General features: G+C 43.0%; 1 protein-coding gene across 1 annotated transcript; it reads right to left on the reverse strand.

Annotated features, from left to right (window-relative positions):
* Positions 1-966: 966 nt before the first annotated feature.
* On the reverse strand, positions 967-14,608 carry GTF3C4 (general transcription factor IIIC subunit 4). The gene is made up of 5 exons (XM_065418859.1): positions 14,267-14,608; positions 7,282-9,105; positions 4,855-4,985; positions 2,851-2,939; positions 967-1,537 (listed from the first exon to the last, which is right to left on the reverse strand). Exons 1-5 carry the CDS (start codon positions 14,606-14,608, stop codon positions 1,473-1,475), a joined length of 2,451 nt encoding a protein of 816 aa, XP_065274931.1. The 3' UTR covers positions 967-1,472.
* Between the last annotated feature and the right edge of the window lie 368 nt (positions 14,609-14,976).

The following is a 14,976-nucleotide window of genomic DNA, read 5'->3' on the forward strand; positions in this document are numbered from 1 at the left end:
TTTCAGGGAGCATCTAGTGGACTGGCGTTTTTAAGGTTGGAAGTGGAAACAGAATTTTGGATTGCCTGAGAAAATGGTTCTTAACCAGACAAGATGGATTCTAATGACAGAAACTCGTTTTGGAAGGATTATTCCTCTAGCACTTTGTAGAAAGTTGAAGAGGAAATGTCCCCCACATAAGCTGGGTCCCAGAGGCAGAAAGGACAATTATCCAGTGGGACAGTCAAAGAAAACACTGTTTCAGTGACAAACAGGGGTTCCACCCGGATAATTCAGAGGTATGTTTCCGAATACCTGATCTAATCATCTCTTTCATTTTATAACTAACACAGAACAGCTTCACCAGACTCCGAATGTTTTGGTTAGATATTTCCCATCTAATTTAATATTTCTCTTTTATACACAAACTGGCTTTTTATAGTAAATAAAGAAAACCAAATGATAGCCAGAAATGATTGTTTTGGGGCCAAATTATTGCAGTGCTTTGGAAGAGAGTCACACTGCCTGATTGGAGGGAAGGAAAAGTGGCACTAGCCGGGTTACTGGGTTACATAGCAGGGGAGTGTGGTTCCTGTTGACAGTGTGTGAAATGAACTGAAGAGATCAGGTGTTGGCACAAGTGTGGTAAATGGTTAAAACTTATTTCAGAAAAGAACAAGGAGATTTGAGTACTAGACATTATACATTTTAGAGTTGGGTCTCTGACATGGAATATCTAAATGCTAATATTGTTTACTTATAACCATTAGGATTTAAAAACTTCCTCTTATTGATCCATATTTGGCACAAGCTGCCGATTTTAGCTTTCTGACTGCAATTTTTTCCCCAAACCCTGAGAAATACCAGGAATAATTTTGCTAGTTATGGAGTGAAAGATCTAATGCAGTGGCTGACTTCTATCAGGTGGCTAAAACTGACATGCAGGTCACTTAAGAAATATTAGAATCACACATTATTTCTGATAGTTTAATATTCTGTGGTACAGTGAGTGCCAGTACTGATTAAGCAAACAAACAGGAGCACTGCAGACTGAAGCCCTCTCTTCCCACCAAGACTGTTCAAACAGTGCCTCCTGCATTCTGCCTGATTGGGATGCTCTCACCCTTGAGAAAAGCATCCAGTTTTCACCAGAGACCGAGTTCAGGCTGCCTGCTTCTCAGATTTCTGATCTTTCAATAAAAGGAAATGTATCCAAACAAATGCTGATGCTTTAACAGGGTCCGTGGTTGCCTCAAAATTGTTCCATAAACTCCATTGTGCTAGGTAGTCAGAGGATGCTCTCGTTTCTGGAGTATGAAATGGGTCACTACACTACTGAGCTTCTTGAACTTCAAGTGTTCTATTTACAGGATTAGGAACAGTGTCGTCTTCCTTCAGTAAAATGGATATACTCCTGCACCTTCTGCCGCCTTCCAGGCTGAATGGAGTTTTATGCAGTAGAGAAAATGTCTTCAAGCTTCCCACAGCTTTCTCTAGAACACAGGAGAATCACAGAAAGTACAAGGTCCTTGCAATAACCTCTTGATCCATTCAGGATCTGCAAATAAGAAAACAAGTGGTTTAAAGCCTGAGTTACACAGGAGATCACAATGATGGATGAATATTTTGCTTCACATCCTTTAGCTGGACCAAACTTCTACTACAAAAATCTCTGAAACGATGTTTTGAAATGTACATCTGACAAGACTCACTGAAGATTTAGGATGAACCCAACTCCACTAATATTAATGAATTTAAAATACTAATTTAAATGTCATTTCAGCAGAAAGAGACAAAGTTAAGGCTTTCCACATCACACTATAGCTTGCATAGGTATTGCAGCTTATTTACACACAAACAAATCTGCCATACACAGACAAAATGGGTAGAGTTTAAGGACAATTTTCTGCTATAACTTAGTGACCTTGTTTTTGTGAGTTGAAATTAGATCTTTGAATTACTGCAGTATTTAGTCTTCCATATGTAAAATGAAGCCAGCAACCCTTTCTCCAGCATTTTAGATCCATTTGTATTGTCTAATTCTCATTGATACTGGATCAGCTACAAGTTCTGGGAAGGGAATACACATGCCAGTAGAATAAAACTTCCATTGAGATCACATCAGTTCTGCAGAAAAGTGCATTGGAAAACCAGATAAGATCATATCCTCCCTGAAGAACAGCACTACAAAAAAACCTTAACGAACTGAGGTTTAATATTGTGCCATCAAACACAGTAGACACGTTTTAAAATGTTAAAAACTTGGACATATAAAAACACTTATTTCAAAGAACTATAAGGCATCAGCTGCAATTCAAAACAAGTTACTGCAGAATTTCTGTCTTTTTAGATATAGGAAAAGTATGGAAGTGCAAAATCAAAAGACCTGCTCCTTCACTTTGATTACATTGTCTAAACAAGATGTAATTATCACATTTCAGAGCATAAGCCTGCAAGATGCCAAGATATTTCTAAGCTTGTGCTGGGAAAACTCACCTTTCGTTGAAATCAATGGTGCTCAGCATTTTGTAGGATTGGGCTTGCAATTTGTACATGTAAAGAAATCTAATTAAATTAGTATTAATTGTCTATCTGCTGTAACACTCTAGCACTGACTGCATATGTACTTGGCTCATATTAAAATGCAACACATTTACACATTACTTTCTCTAATTACTATATTCTAATTAGGGCTTTAAAACTGTGACAGACTACAGCCAAACATCATGAAGAGTAGAATGTTACTACTCCACTTGATAGCTGTCTGAAATAACAGTGAGTCACTGAGCCTGATCCATGTCATTATACAGATGACAAAGCACTCGGTGAGAAAATGCAATCTTGCCCTTTCAAGCCATGGAAGTAGCTCACCTTCTGGGGTTGGATGCCGTGCAATGCTGTCATGAAGCAGACACCTTCTGTATACCAAACTCTGGCAGGACTGGTAGGTTAAAAAGCACCTGAAAGGTGGCAAATTGCATCATCAAACAGAAGTTTCTAATTGTATGCTTTATGACAGAGGGACAAATTCTGCTCTCAGCTAACAGCTGTGCTTCTGTCAGACTGTGTAAGAGCAGCATTTGGCCCAATATCACTGATTACATCATATCAAAACCAGCAACTTTAAGAAATATGGGTTAGCATTAAAATATAAACATATTTCACGTCTAACTTAATTAGCCAAATTATGTAGGCTGGCATGAACTAATTAACATTGCCTTGTAATAATATACATGGACAAGAGGTCAGAGGGTAAGGGAGGGAAGTATTTCCACTATTGGCTTTACAATTTTAACCAGAATACACCTGAAGAGATGAAGATTTTCAGAGCTATTTAATGGACAGAGTCACTGAATAGCAATCACCATGATTTAAAGATGCATGCAGATTTTCTGTACTATCTTAAGGGCTTACAACACTTAGAAAGGTCAAGGGACTCTTCCAGACAGTGGATTCTGTTAGCATCAGAATAATGAATTCACACCAATGGCTGTGGCCAAACCTCTACAGCAGGGGCGGGCAAACTTTTTGGCCTGAGGGCCACATGAGATTTCTGAAATTGTCTGGAGAGCTGGTTAGAGGAGGCTGTGCCTCCCCGAACAGCCAGGCATGGCCTGGCCCCGCCCCCTATCTAACCCCCCCCAGTTCTCACCCCGACAGCCCCCCCGGGACTCCTGCCCCATCCAACCCCCCTGTTCCCTGCCCGCCCCCTGCTGCCCCATCCAAACTCCCCTCTCCTTCCTGACTGCCCCCCAACCCCCATCTAACCACTCCTTCTCCCTAACCATCCTCGGAACCCCTACCCACCCCCCGCTGCCCCATCCAACACCCCCCTCCTCCTTCCTGACTGCCCCCCCGGGATCCCTGCCCCCATTCAAGCCCCCTGTTCCCCGCCCCGACCCCATCCACACCCCCGCTCCCTGACCACCACCCCAAACTCCCCTACTCTCTGTCCAACCCCCCTGCCCCCTTACTGCGCTGCCTGGAGCACCAGTGGTTGGCGGCGCTACAGCCGTGCCACCCAGAGCACCAGGACAGGCAGCCATGCCGCCCGGCTGGAGCCAGCCACGGCCGCGGCTCTGCAGCTGCGCTGCCCAGCAAGAGCTCGCAGTCCCGCCGCCCAGAGCATTGCGCCGGTGGCACAGTGAGCTGAGGCTGCAGGGGAGGGACTGGGGGCTAGCCTCCTGGGCCAGGAGGGTCCCGCGGGCCAGATGTGGCCCACGGGCTGTAGTTTGCCCACCTCTGCTCTACAGACAACCCCCATTAAATTTCTTGGTCTTCGGTGTTAAAAGCTTTGTGAGGATTTTGCACTCTGGTCATTCTGAAATAATGTTAAAGTAACTCTGGGCATGCACATTAACTTGTTTCATTGAGACCTAATCAGCTGACAGATTTGATTTTGGCAACCAAGTAATTTGAAATAAAGGGCATAAATAGCCAGAAATGCACAAAATGTATTTCCATACAGACTTTTTCCTCTTTCATCCTCACATCCAAAAAGCTATAAGCCATTTGATTTCCTTTTATTTTCCTTTGGGGGTGGGGAAAGGAGGAGAAGAGAAACAAAGGATGAATTACGAGCACTGAAGCATTAGTTTTGAAAATAAAACAATATTCAAAAGAATATAAATAAGGTCAAATTTAGGCCTACCTCCCTCCCTCTAAAATATCCCTTAGATCTTCCTCACTCTTAAAAAGAGAGAGTACCAGACACCTTGTCTGCTTCCTCGCTTTCCTTTTCACAGCATGGACAACATGTCTCATATTGTGAATGAGTTAATGGCATGGAGCTATATTTTACATTAGCTACTGAAATGCCTTCCGCTCATCCAAAACAGAGAAGAGAATCAAAGCAAAAGCTCCTTAACACCTTACCTGAGCCAAATGTGGCCGTTGGAGCAGACCGCCTGTTTGCGATCTGTGAATGGCAGGATCTCTTTACACAAGCTGCAGTGCTCTGGGAAAGTCTGTTTGTTCATTTTCTTTAAGATATGTCCAATCAGCACCTGGGAACACACGGCAGTCAGCAGTGTTTATAGGAAAAGACACTGCCTGTTGAAAGGTGGAGAATCTCACGGGATGGTGTGATTTCAGAAGAAAATACAAGATGCAAAAATCCAGTCCACTCAACTGAATTCAAATGAAAGAAAATGCAACTCAAATACATAGTGCGGTAGTAGAGATGGATTGATTTACTCTTCTCCACAGGCTAATCATGCAATCTGATAGATTTAATTGCCTAACCCCACACATCACTGAAAGGAATACAGAATTTGTTTGAAAATAACCAGGATTTTTGGTACTTACGCTAATGGTGACTGAAAAGAAAGCAACTTGCACTTGAGATCCATATATTACACCACATTAGAGATCAATGATACTGCACAATTATTTTTTTAAAATAGTCTTATGGCTATGACAATGGAGGAGTTTAAAGCTCTGTTAATTATTTATGAATCTGATGAGTTTGTTTTAGCAATCACTATCAAATACAATATACGTAGCTGTTCCACTGAAAGCCTAAGTATTCAGTCAAATGTATTACCATTCTTGTCATTTATAATTTACCTTTGACATTTCAACTGATACAAGCCATATCCCTAAGTTATATTGAAGAAATATTTTAGGAAGTTACAGCAGTCATGAGTGACAGAGGTTCATAACAAAATTCAAGAGTTATATATATATTTTTAAATACCAGAAAAAGAAACTGTATTCTGTCTACAAGGTGTGTAGGGCAACCTCTCTCTCTCTCAGGCTTTCAATTCATAGTAATTTGAGGATGCCAGTAGAACATAGCTGTGTTGACAGAATACTTTGCCAATGATTTACTAAAGGCCACTCAGAATCTTCAGCTGGCACACACTGTTCTGGGCTGCTTGTTTACCCCAGTATTGGAAATTGGACTGGTTTCCTACTTGTTTCCAGATGCAATTAAAGGGGTCCATTTTGATCTTTAAGGCCTAAATGATGCAAAACTTCAGTTACTAGAAAAAGTGCACCTCTCTGTGCAGAACTGTAGGGATCATCTGACACCTTCTTACTCAGTCCCTAAGGGTATGTCTACACTGCAAAGAAAAACCCGTGGGTGGCTGATCTCTGGGAACCTCCCACCTCCAGCCCAAACCTAGAAATCTACATTGCAATGAAACAGCCCCACAGCCCAAGCACGGCAGGCCTGAGTCAGCTGGTACAAGCCACCCACGGGTTTTTCTTTGCAGTGTAGACATACTCTAAATCTGAACATCTGGTGGCAGCCCATTCGAGAGGGTCTCTTGCTTCCCTTCTTGGTCTGATACAGCACACGTTTGTTAACTTCATTACCCAGCACAAGGAACATAGTTCAGGAAAACGCATGAGTGAACAGAGTTAGTTGTGATGGGTATTTTTGTTTTCAGGATTGGTGATGGATTGGATGTTACTCTTGTATTTAAGTTTTACTGCAGAAGGGAGAATTGTAAATTTGGGGCATGTTCTTGTTAGTGTTTGGATACAACATCATATTCAGTTATGTTTATTTTAATATATTTAGAACATAAAAGTGCCCAGAGGTTCAGGCAATGGATACATGTTTTATAAATCAAATTTTAAATTATGTCTTTAAGATACTTCAAGTCAATTGATTTGTTTTCCATTTACATAATTTTTTGAAACACTGATTGACTTTTACAATGTTTTATTTTGTCAATTTTGAAGAATCTCAAACTTGATGCTTTCCTTGATTTCACAAGAGCACTAAGGGAAGTGAGTTTAAAATAAGCCAAATTTATCATTTAAAATGAACAGTGACAATGTTTTACATAAAACATTTGTACTCAAGAGATAACATGACTGAAGTCTGTTGAAGAATTAAAATTTTGAAGATGTAATACAATTGATTTTGGGGGAAAAGGCCTCCTCCATTTTAGTGTAAATAGATGAAGTGATAGATAATCCTAATCACAGGGGGGAAAAAACAAGGATGCCCCCGTTTTACCACCACATTCTTTCAGCTCACTTAAGTTATTGTGAAAGTGATTATAGGTCTGTCCTCCTCCCCAATTTAACCATACCAGCAGAAGTTTAAACACGGGCTTGTTCTTTACTATGCCTGACCCAAATTCTAAGGTGTGTATTCAGATTTCCCACATCCAGCACCACCCACCATCCACAGTTGGAAGGGCAGGCAACTAATCTCCAAAACAGATACAAGTCACTTTACAAGCAACCCTCCACCTTCTGCCCCCAAGATAGTAAAGCTGAGAATGAAGAAACCAGGACATTTTGCAGCTTGGATGCCCAAAAATATACATGTGCACTTACTCGTGCTGTTCTGTCATCATAGCCTTCATCAGACATTAAGAAATCACAGACTCCTCTGGTAGGAATGCTGGTGTTCTCTGTAATCCATGTATGCAAGTAAACTTCTCCCAACACCCGCTTCATGTGTTCCCGTGTCAAGTGCATTTCTACTGCTTCAATTCGTGCCTGTATTTCAAGGAGCTTCTCTTCCATTGGCTCATGTCCTCCTACGTCACTTGAGTGGGCAAGAGTGTCATCTGCTGGGTCATCTGGGTCTGTTCCTTTGCTCACTTCACACAAACTCTGCTTGCTGGCCTGTTTTGAAGTTCCCTCTTCTTGATGATCATCCTCAGTACTGCCCATTCCAGGGGAATCCGATATTAATACTTTTGTGTCCTCATGCGAAGGCCTCCACATCACCTCAGAGGGAGTTTTCTGCATTGACTGGTACAAAATTCTCAAAAGGAATAGCTTAAAACGCCAAAAGTAAGTGGATCCACAGCTCTCAATCTTTTTATCCAAGGCTTCTTGTAAGAATTGAGGGATATGCTTATCCTTCAAAATCTTCCAGCGCACAAGGTCTGTCAGGTCCACTTGTCTAAAAAGATTTTGCACAGAAGACTCCAAGAGCTGAGCAGCTGCCTCCTCAAATGTTTTGAGAGTTACAAACTGAACTTGATAGTTTTTGTTTACAGGGTGAAGGCCATTGGTCATGCCCTCGGTTGTAATAACTGCTAGGTATGCGCCACATGGGCTTACAGCTATCCCGTGAGTCCGCACAGAGCCAAACACTTCAGACAGCTTAATAAGCTGATGCTCAAACTTCAATGCCACATCTGTGAAGATGGGAATGAGTTGCCTTACCTTTCCGTCACTTGAGCATGTGTATACTGTGCCATTCTGTTTATCCGCAGTCATGGATACAATTGGCAAAGAGTGAAGCCCTGTCACATGGGAATTATGGACATTCAGACCTGCTTTGGATATCAAGAGAAGACACCAAAACACGTAAGACCCTCTTGCAGCCACCACTAAGCTGCAGCTACATTTCTGGTAAGGATGGTAGAGAGGAATACATTTGATACTGTGTACTGGCAACTGGTCCATTTCTTGCCATAAGACAACAGGTTGCCTGAGTGTGAAGTAGCCTTTAACTGCTTTTAAGTTGACAGGAAGGATTTTAACCGGTCCAAAAGCACTCCCTACAATGAGTCCACTCATCTTTCGGTTGTTGTGTTCGTATTCCCACCAAGACAAGACGCTAGGGGAATTTATTCCTGACTCTATGGTATTGCAAGAAGTGATGGATTCCTTACCCACAAAAGGAAGCTGAAATTGCCAAGCAGCAATGTTTCCGTTTTCAAAGAGTACGGCTAGGAGCACACTGCCAACATCTCGGCATTCATTGTTGTGTTTCACCTGCTGGGTGGTGCAGATACCTGACCACTCCATACGGACTGGAGTCTGCATGCTATGTCGTCTCTGAAATTCTGCAAAGTCCCCTAGTTCTCCTCTGGGGGTCTCAACCTTAGAAAGTTTGTAACTGGTTTCATACAGACGCTCCCCATAAATTTCTGTCAGATCAACCAACTGCACCCACTGTAGTCTGTTGAGATTAGCATGGATGGTTAATCTATTGTCCATAGTTAGAGCTGCTAGAAGGCATCTTCCATTAGCATCACAGCCCAGCGGAGACCAGCTGGAATATTTGAATCCTCGCATAGGTGGTAGTGACTTTCCTTCAGGGTTGAATACTCTATCTAGCATAAAGGTTTGACTAACAGTTGGATCCTTAGAGTTTGCAAACTTTTCCTTACATTCTGCAACCTCCTTTTTTGAACCAACCTGAAACAGAATAAGTACTATTAAAACACAATTTTATAAAAACATTTCCTAAAGCAGTATTTTAGTTGTACTATAACAGAAAAATATCAATTTAATAATTTTATATGCTATGTCCAATACAGGAGAGAGGAAGGAGAGAAGGATTTTAGCTTCCATTAAAATCAATGGAAGACACGGCTGAAAGTCTGGCCCCTACTTTGAGCAAACTTAAAATGTGAACTTCAGCATTTGTGTCCAGCAGTTGAACACAACACTAAAGTAAAGCATTCTCTCATACTGATCAAAAGAGGAAAACCCAACTGCAAATATGTAATTTCTGCTACACTAATCATGGCCTCTTACACTTCCAAAAACAAACAAACAAACACCTGAAAAGCAGCATGTAGTAATACTCAGTTATTGTCAAAGTTTTTAAATATCATGAGTATGGATGCAAGAAATTTACAAATAGCTACTTCCTCAACCAACAATAGCCCCAAATTTTGAATATTCTTGTGAAATACCATCTTCACACTCTGTATATTTTATTAAAGAGACACACTAGAAAATAGAATCAAACCAATCAGTTTACCATCAAAAACTCCGCACACGACTCTGTGCAGGTTAAACAACTTGTTACAATATTGCTTCCATAAACTTTCCTACTACAGCCCTCCCCTCGACAGTCTATTCTCTCTCTACAAATTACAATGAAGCCTCCAAACTCACTTAATCCTGTGCATCATCTAAACCTGTTTATGGGAAGGACACGTACATAATTCTTCATCACCTGCAAAGGTTTACAATGACTGTCACTTTTGGGTTTGGAAGGGTCATAGTCTTAGCTTACAGGGCATGTTAATTTATGAGTTATTGCCTTTCTCCAGTGTACTGAGACGGGATTACACATATATTAAGTATCAGATGAGTACAACCTAAAATGTTCTGGTATTGCAGAGGAGCAGGAATTGGGAGTCGTCATATGACATTAGAACTGTTCCAGGCTGAAACAGGCCCGGTAAGGCTGTGCTTACAATTTTCTATCAATCTGAATTATGAAGCCAAAAGATGCAAGTAAAACTCTTACTTTAAAAATATCCTCTTTATCCCCTCCCCCAATTTGCATGTATTTGGCTTTTAGTAAGTTTAGAACTAAGCTTTGAGACATCTTTTAAAAATTGCCAACTATAACTGCATTTTGTGATTGTAAATTTCTCCTTTTCATTTGCAATGAGAACATAAAAATATTGACAAGTTCCCAAAACTGAAGTCTTCTGTTTATCCACAGAACAGATAAAGCAAAGGTGCAAGCTTCTTCAATCCTAGGGATAGATGGAGAGTTCACTCTTCTTATCCTTTTTAACTCTTGTTTCTGTGGTGGAAGAGGCAACAGTGTGTTGTGAGCCAGGAACACCAGCCCATAAACTAAGACAACTTCAAATGAGATATCTGGTTATGTCTTTGTCACTACTATCTCTTCAGCACATTTGAACTGATCGAAATGCTCTGATATTTTGAGCCATCTAATTTAATATTTCTAAACTTATTCCTATTGGTACCATGTTGCTAAATGTGACACTGGCAGTGTGAAAGATCTTAGAACAGAGTATGAGTATTTCATATCTATATCTCTCAGACACACTCAATCAGGATTGGGGTCCCTCTGTGCTAGGTCCTATATAAAACAGATACAGTCCCTGGCTAAGAGATCTTACAGTCTAAGAAACCTACATTAACAACAACAACTGAAGTTTACTCACTGTCAATCTGCAACAACAACCCTGAGTTTTACAATCCATGCCTTTTCCATTTAAGTTTAACCCAGTTAGTCAAATGAGGGTTTTAAAAAGCCATTTAAGGGTTTGTTCACATTATAGAATTTTGCACCACTGAAGATGCACTGCATCGGTGCAACTTACCTCAGTTTGAAACTGCTGCAAATATTGGGGCAGTCAATCTTTACTGGGGGAGGTTTGCACTTGTGTAGCTACACTGGTGCAAAAATCCATAATGTAGACAAGCCCTAAAATCAGCCAACGATTTCAGGCTTAAATCTTTATATGCTAGCCGTCAGCCAGGGCCGGCTCTGGCTTTTTTGCCGCCCCAGGCAAAAAAGCCTCCGGCCGCCCCCCCCCTCCCCCAGCGCGCGGGGGGGGGGGGGGGGTGAGGGCGGCCGGAGCCCGGGAGGGGGGGGGGGGCGGTGAGCCCCGGCCGGGGCTCCGCTCTCCCCGGCGGCCGGGGGGAGCCCTGGGAGGAGGGCGGCGAGCCCCGGCAAGCGCCGGGGGGAGGGCGGCGAGCCTGGCCGGGGCTCTGCTCTCCCTGGCGGCCAGAGCGCCGGGGGGAGGGCGGCGAGCCCCGGCGCTCGGGGCTCAGCTCTCCCCGGCGGCCGGAGCCGGAGCGCTGCGCCGCCCCCCTCCAGGTGCCGCCCCAAGCACAAACTTGGTGGGCTGGTGCCTGGAGCCGGCCCTGCCGTCAGCAAAAACAGGTTCAATGGACTCTTCGGTCATGCAGATATAAACACAGTTAGGACACACATACTATATTAAAAATAGTTTTTCAGTCAGCAAATAGCATACAATATAGGAGACTGCAATGAGACCAAACCGTAGTTTACACATCCACCCCACCAAATCCCAAAATAACATATCTGATATAAGTGTCCTATTAGAGAGACAAGGTTGGCGAGGTAATATTTTTTTGGGACCAATGTCCGTTGGTGAAAGAGACCAGCTTTTGAGCTTACATTAGGCTCTTCTTAAAGTCTGGGAAAGGTACTAAGAATGTCACAGGTACAAGGTAGAACAGATTATTTAGCATAAGTACTGTAGATAACACATACCCTAAATTTAAGAGATCATTCAAGGTGAAGTGGCCCATTAACACCTCTGCAGTCAAAGAACAAAAAAGGGGGGTTGGTGAGTTACAAATTGTTGTAATGTATCGGGGGTAGCCCTGTTAGTCTGTATCCACAAAAACAACAAGGAGTCCGGTGGCACCTTAAAGACTAACAGATTTATTTGGCATAAGCTTTCATGGGTAAAAAACCTCACTTCAGCAGTGTGTCTGTTCAGTGCATGATTTTAGTGTCTAGCAAAGTTTGAATTTAAGCTCCCAGACTTGTCTTTGGAAGGTGTTGAGGATGAGGAGTGATTGTTTTATACAACATGTATGCTCAGAGGTGATGGGGCATTTTTGTGTGTTATCATTTTCCTATGTGAGTTCATTTGAGAACATATGGATTGTCTGGTTTCACCCATATAGTTGCTATTGAGGCATTTAGTGCACTGGATGAAGTAAACTTATTAGTGTCACATATCTGTTTGGTACACTCTTCCCCACTGCACTTCTAAATGACCATGCATTTTGCTTAAATAATCAATACTCTTCTAGTTAAACAAGTACTAGAGTAGAATGGAAGCTGATTTGCAGTCTCATACAAGACTGACACCAGCAAGAGTGTCAGTAAAACTTAGCTGTAATTACAGTCTTTTTCAGATGCATGCTAGTTGCACACTGAAACTGAAATAATTTCACTTGGACACTCCTAAGCTAAGCACAGGTGTAGTTTTCGTTTATGCTTTAGTGCCTCGAACTTTTTTCAAGAGTTAGAAAGTCAAGTCGTTGCCTAGCCTACTTTACAAGAACACCTTAAAACTGAAAAAGCTTTAGGAAGTCTAATTTACTTATTATTATTAATGCGCTTTTTTTTTTTTTTAACTTTCTGTATTTAGTTCCTTGTAGGAAAGCAAAACAGATTAGAAGTTTTACTTTCTGGTTTTCATGTACTAGGAATAATGCTTTAATAGTGGTATAAACAAACTACAGGGAAATTTTAAAATCCAAAATAAAGCTTAACTTTTGCAAATTCTGTTTTAGTTTTCTTTTAAAGAAGAAGTGGCTCTGAAAATAAAGAATTAGGAAGGCTCAGGATATAACCAAGGTAAATGTTTTTATTTAAATAAGTATTTACATTTAAAGTACTATCCTGTATTACACAGTACACCAAGAACCCACTGAAATGTGCCCTACACAAAATGAAAGTAGAAGAAAAAGGACATTGAATACCTTTCCCAGACATGAAGAAAAGCTCAGTGTAAGCTTGGAAGCTTATCTCTTTCACCAACAGAAATTGGTCCAATAAAATATATTACCTCACCCACCTTCTCTTTCTAGTATAGGCAAAGATGCAGTCAGTCTACTCTAGGAGCTGTTCCACGAAGCAAACGGAAAGCAACAACCTTTTTTAAAAAGTAACATTTAGAATGAACATTCTCCATACTATTTTTTGCATAGCCCTGATTGTGAACCAGCTATTCATAGATGGACTCAGCGAATAGACAGGCAATAATTTGGACTGTCACATACAAATGGTGAGGCACAGCTTAGTGGTTTGAGCGTTGACCTGCTAAACCCAAGGTTGTGAGTTCAATCCTTGAGGGGGCCATTTAAGGATCTGGGGCAAAAATCTGTCAGGGACGGTATTGGGGACTGGACTCTGACCTTTCAAGGTCCCTTCCAGTTGTATGAGATAGGTATATCTCCATTTAAAAAAAAAAAAACAGGTCCAGACAAAAACCTGTTCTTGCTTTTGTGTACAAGGGGTATTTATCTGGTGTGTCGACACAGATCCTATACAACGGCTGTGCTCATGGACTAAGAAATTATCATCTCCTAAAGATTATCCCAGGATAAATAATTCGTTGTTCAGTAATTAATCCTTATCTAGATTAGCCTGGATCTGAGGAACAGTGGAGGTGGAGTCAGGGTGAGAAAAACTCCATTAGTAAACAAAGCCACATGTACCTCCAACACAGGACAACCTCAGACAATAGCAGCAGCTGTGGAAACGGGACTGGACTAGCGCTCCCTTGGGTGATGGGGCCAAGAGTAGGGAGTGGGGCAGCCTTGGGGGGCTGTCACATCGCTTTGAATAGTCAGTGACGTGGCCGTGGGCAGGTCCAAGGGACCTCCCCTCAGGAGGCAGCTCCTGCCTCACGTTTGGGGGGACGGCTGGAAAAGGCGATGGGCAAAGCCCCGAACTAGAGCGCAGGGGACCGGGAGAAGACAAGGATGGCTGTGGGGAGGGAGCGGCGCTCAACCCTGCAGCCCCCAGCGGGGAGAGGGGCCCAGTCTCGCCCCGGTCCATCTCCAGGGCAGAAGAGGAGGGTCCCCAGTCTCTCACCTTGAGCAGGCAGCCCGCGGCGGGCGCGGGCACGGCCGTGCGGTGGATGACCAGCTCCTGCCCGCCGCTGTGAATGTCGCTGAGCTGCTCCAGCACGGCGATGCTCCGGGCCGTGCTCACCGACACCCGGTGGTCCTCAGACCAGGCCAGCGGCTCCAGCCCGCTCACGCCGTGCTGCAGCCGCACGGCCGGCTCCCTCCGCACCGCCGTCAGCCGGAACCCCGCGCTCGGCCCCGCTGACACCGCCTCCTCTGCCGGCGACTCGGGGCCCGCTGGTGGCTCTTCCCCTCCCGAGGACAGCGCAGGACTCCCCCCACTTCCAGCTGCCGCCGCCGCCGCCATCTTGCCGCCGCCTCACACAAGCCGCTCGCAGCGCACCGCGCATGCGCCGCGCCCAGCGAGACCGCAACCATAAAGGACCCATGCCTGGCTTCGGTTAGGGGTGGCTTACCCGCTGCCTGAATAAAATCCCTTCCTTCCAGCAATGGATGAGAGCAATAACTAGAGTGGGTAGAACCTAGAGTCACGATCATAGTGCATGAGGGAGAGTGGTGTTATCCATAATAGTGATCAATAATGATGTTGCATGGGGGCTACAATTATAATAAACCACAACAATACTTATTAATATTGCATGTGAACTAAAATTATATTACCCTGTAATAACAATCATCCAAAATGATGCAGGGAAGAATTTACAATAATGTCAA

This window comes from Emys orbicularis, chromosome 18, assembly GCF_028017835.1.
Source record: "Emys orbicularis isolate rEmyOrb1 chromosome 18, rEmyOrb1.hap1, whole genome shotgun sequence".
Lineage (NCBI taxonomy): Eukaryota > Metazoa > Chordata > Testudines > Emydidae > Emys > Emys orbicularis.

Bases quoted from the DNA above. Each gene is read 5' to 3' on its own strand.
- GTF3C4 (XM_065418859.1), bottom strand. From the start codon at position 14,608: ATGGCGGCGGCGGCGGCAGCTGGAAGTGGGGGGAGTCCTGCGCTGTCC. The intron at 9,106-14,266 runs GTGAGAGACTGG...ATTCTGTTTCAG, and splicing joins CCGCGGGCTGCCTGCTCAAG to GTTGGTTCAAAAAAGGAGGT. The intron at 2,940-4,854 runs GTAAGGTGTTAA...GCCACCTTTCAG, and splicing joins AACGGCCACATTTGGCTCAG to GTGCTTTTTAACCTACCAGT.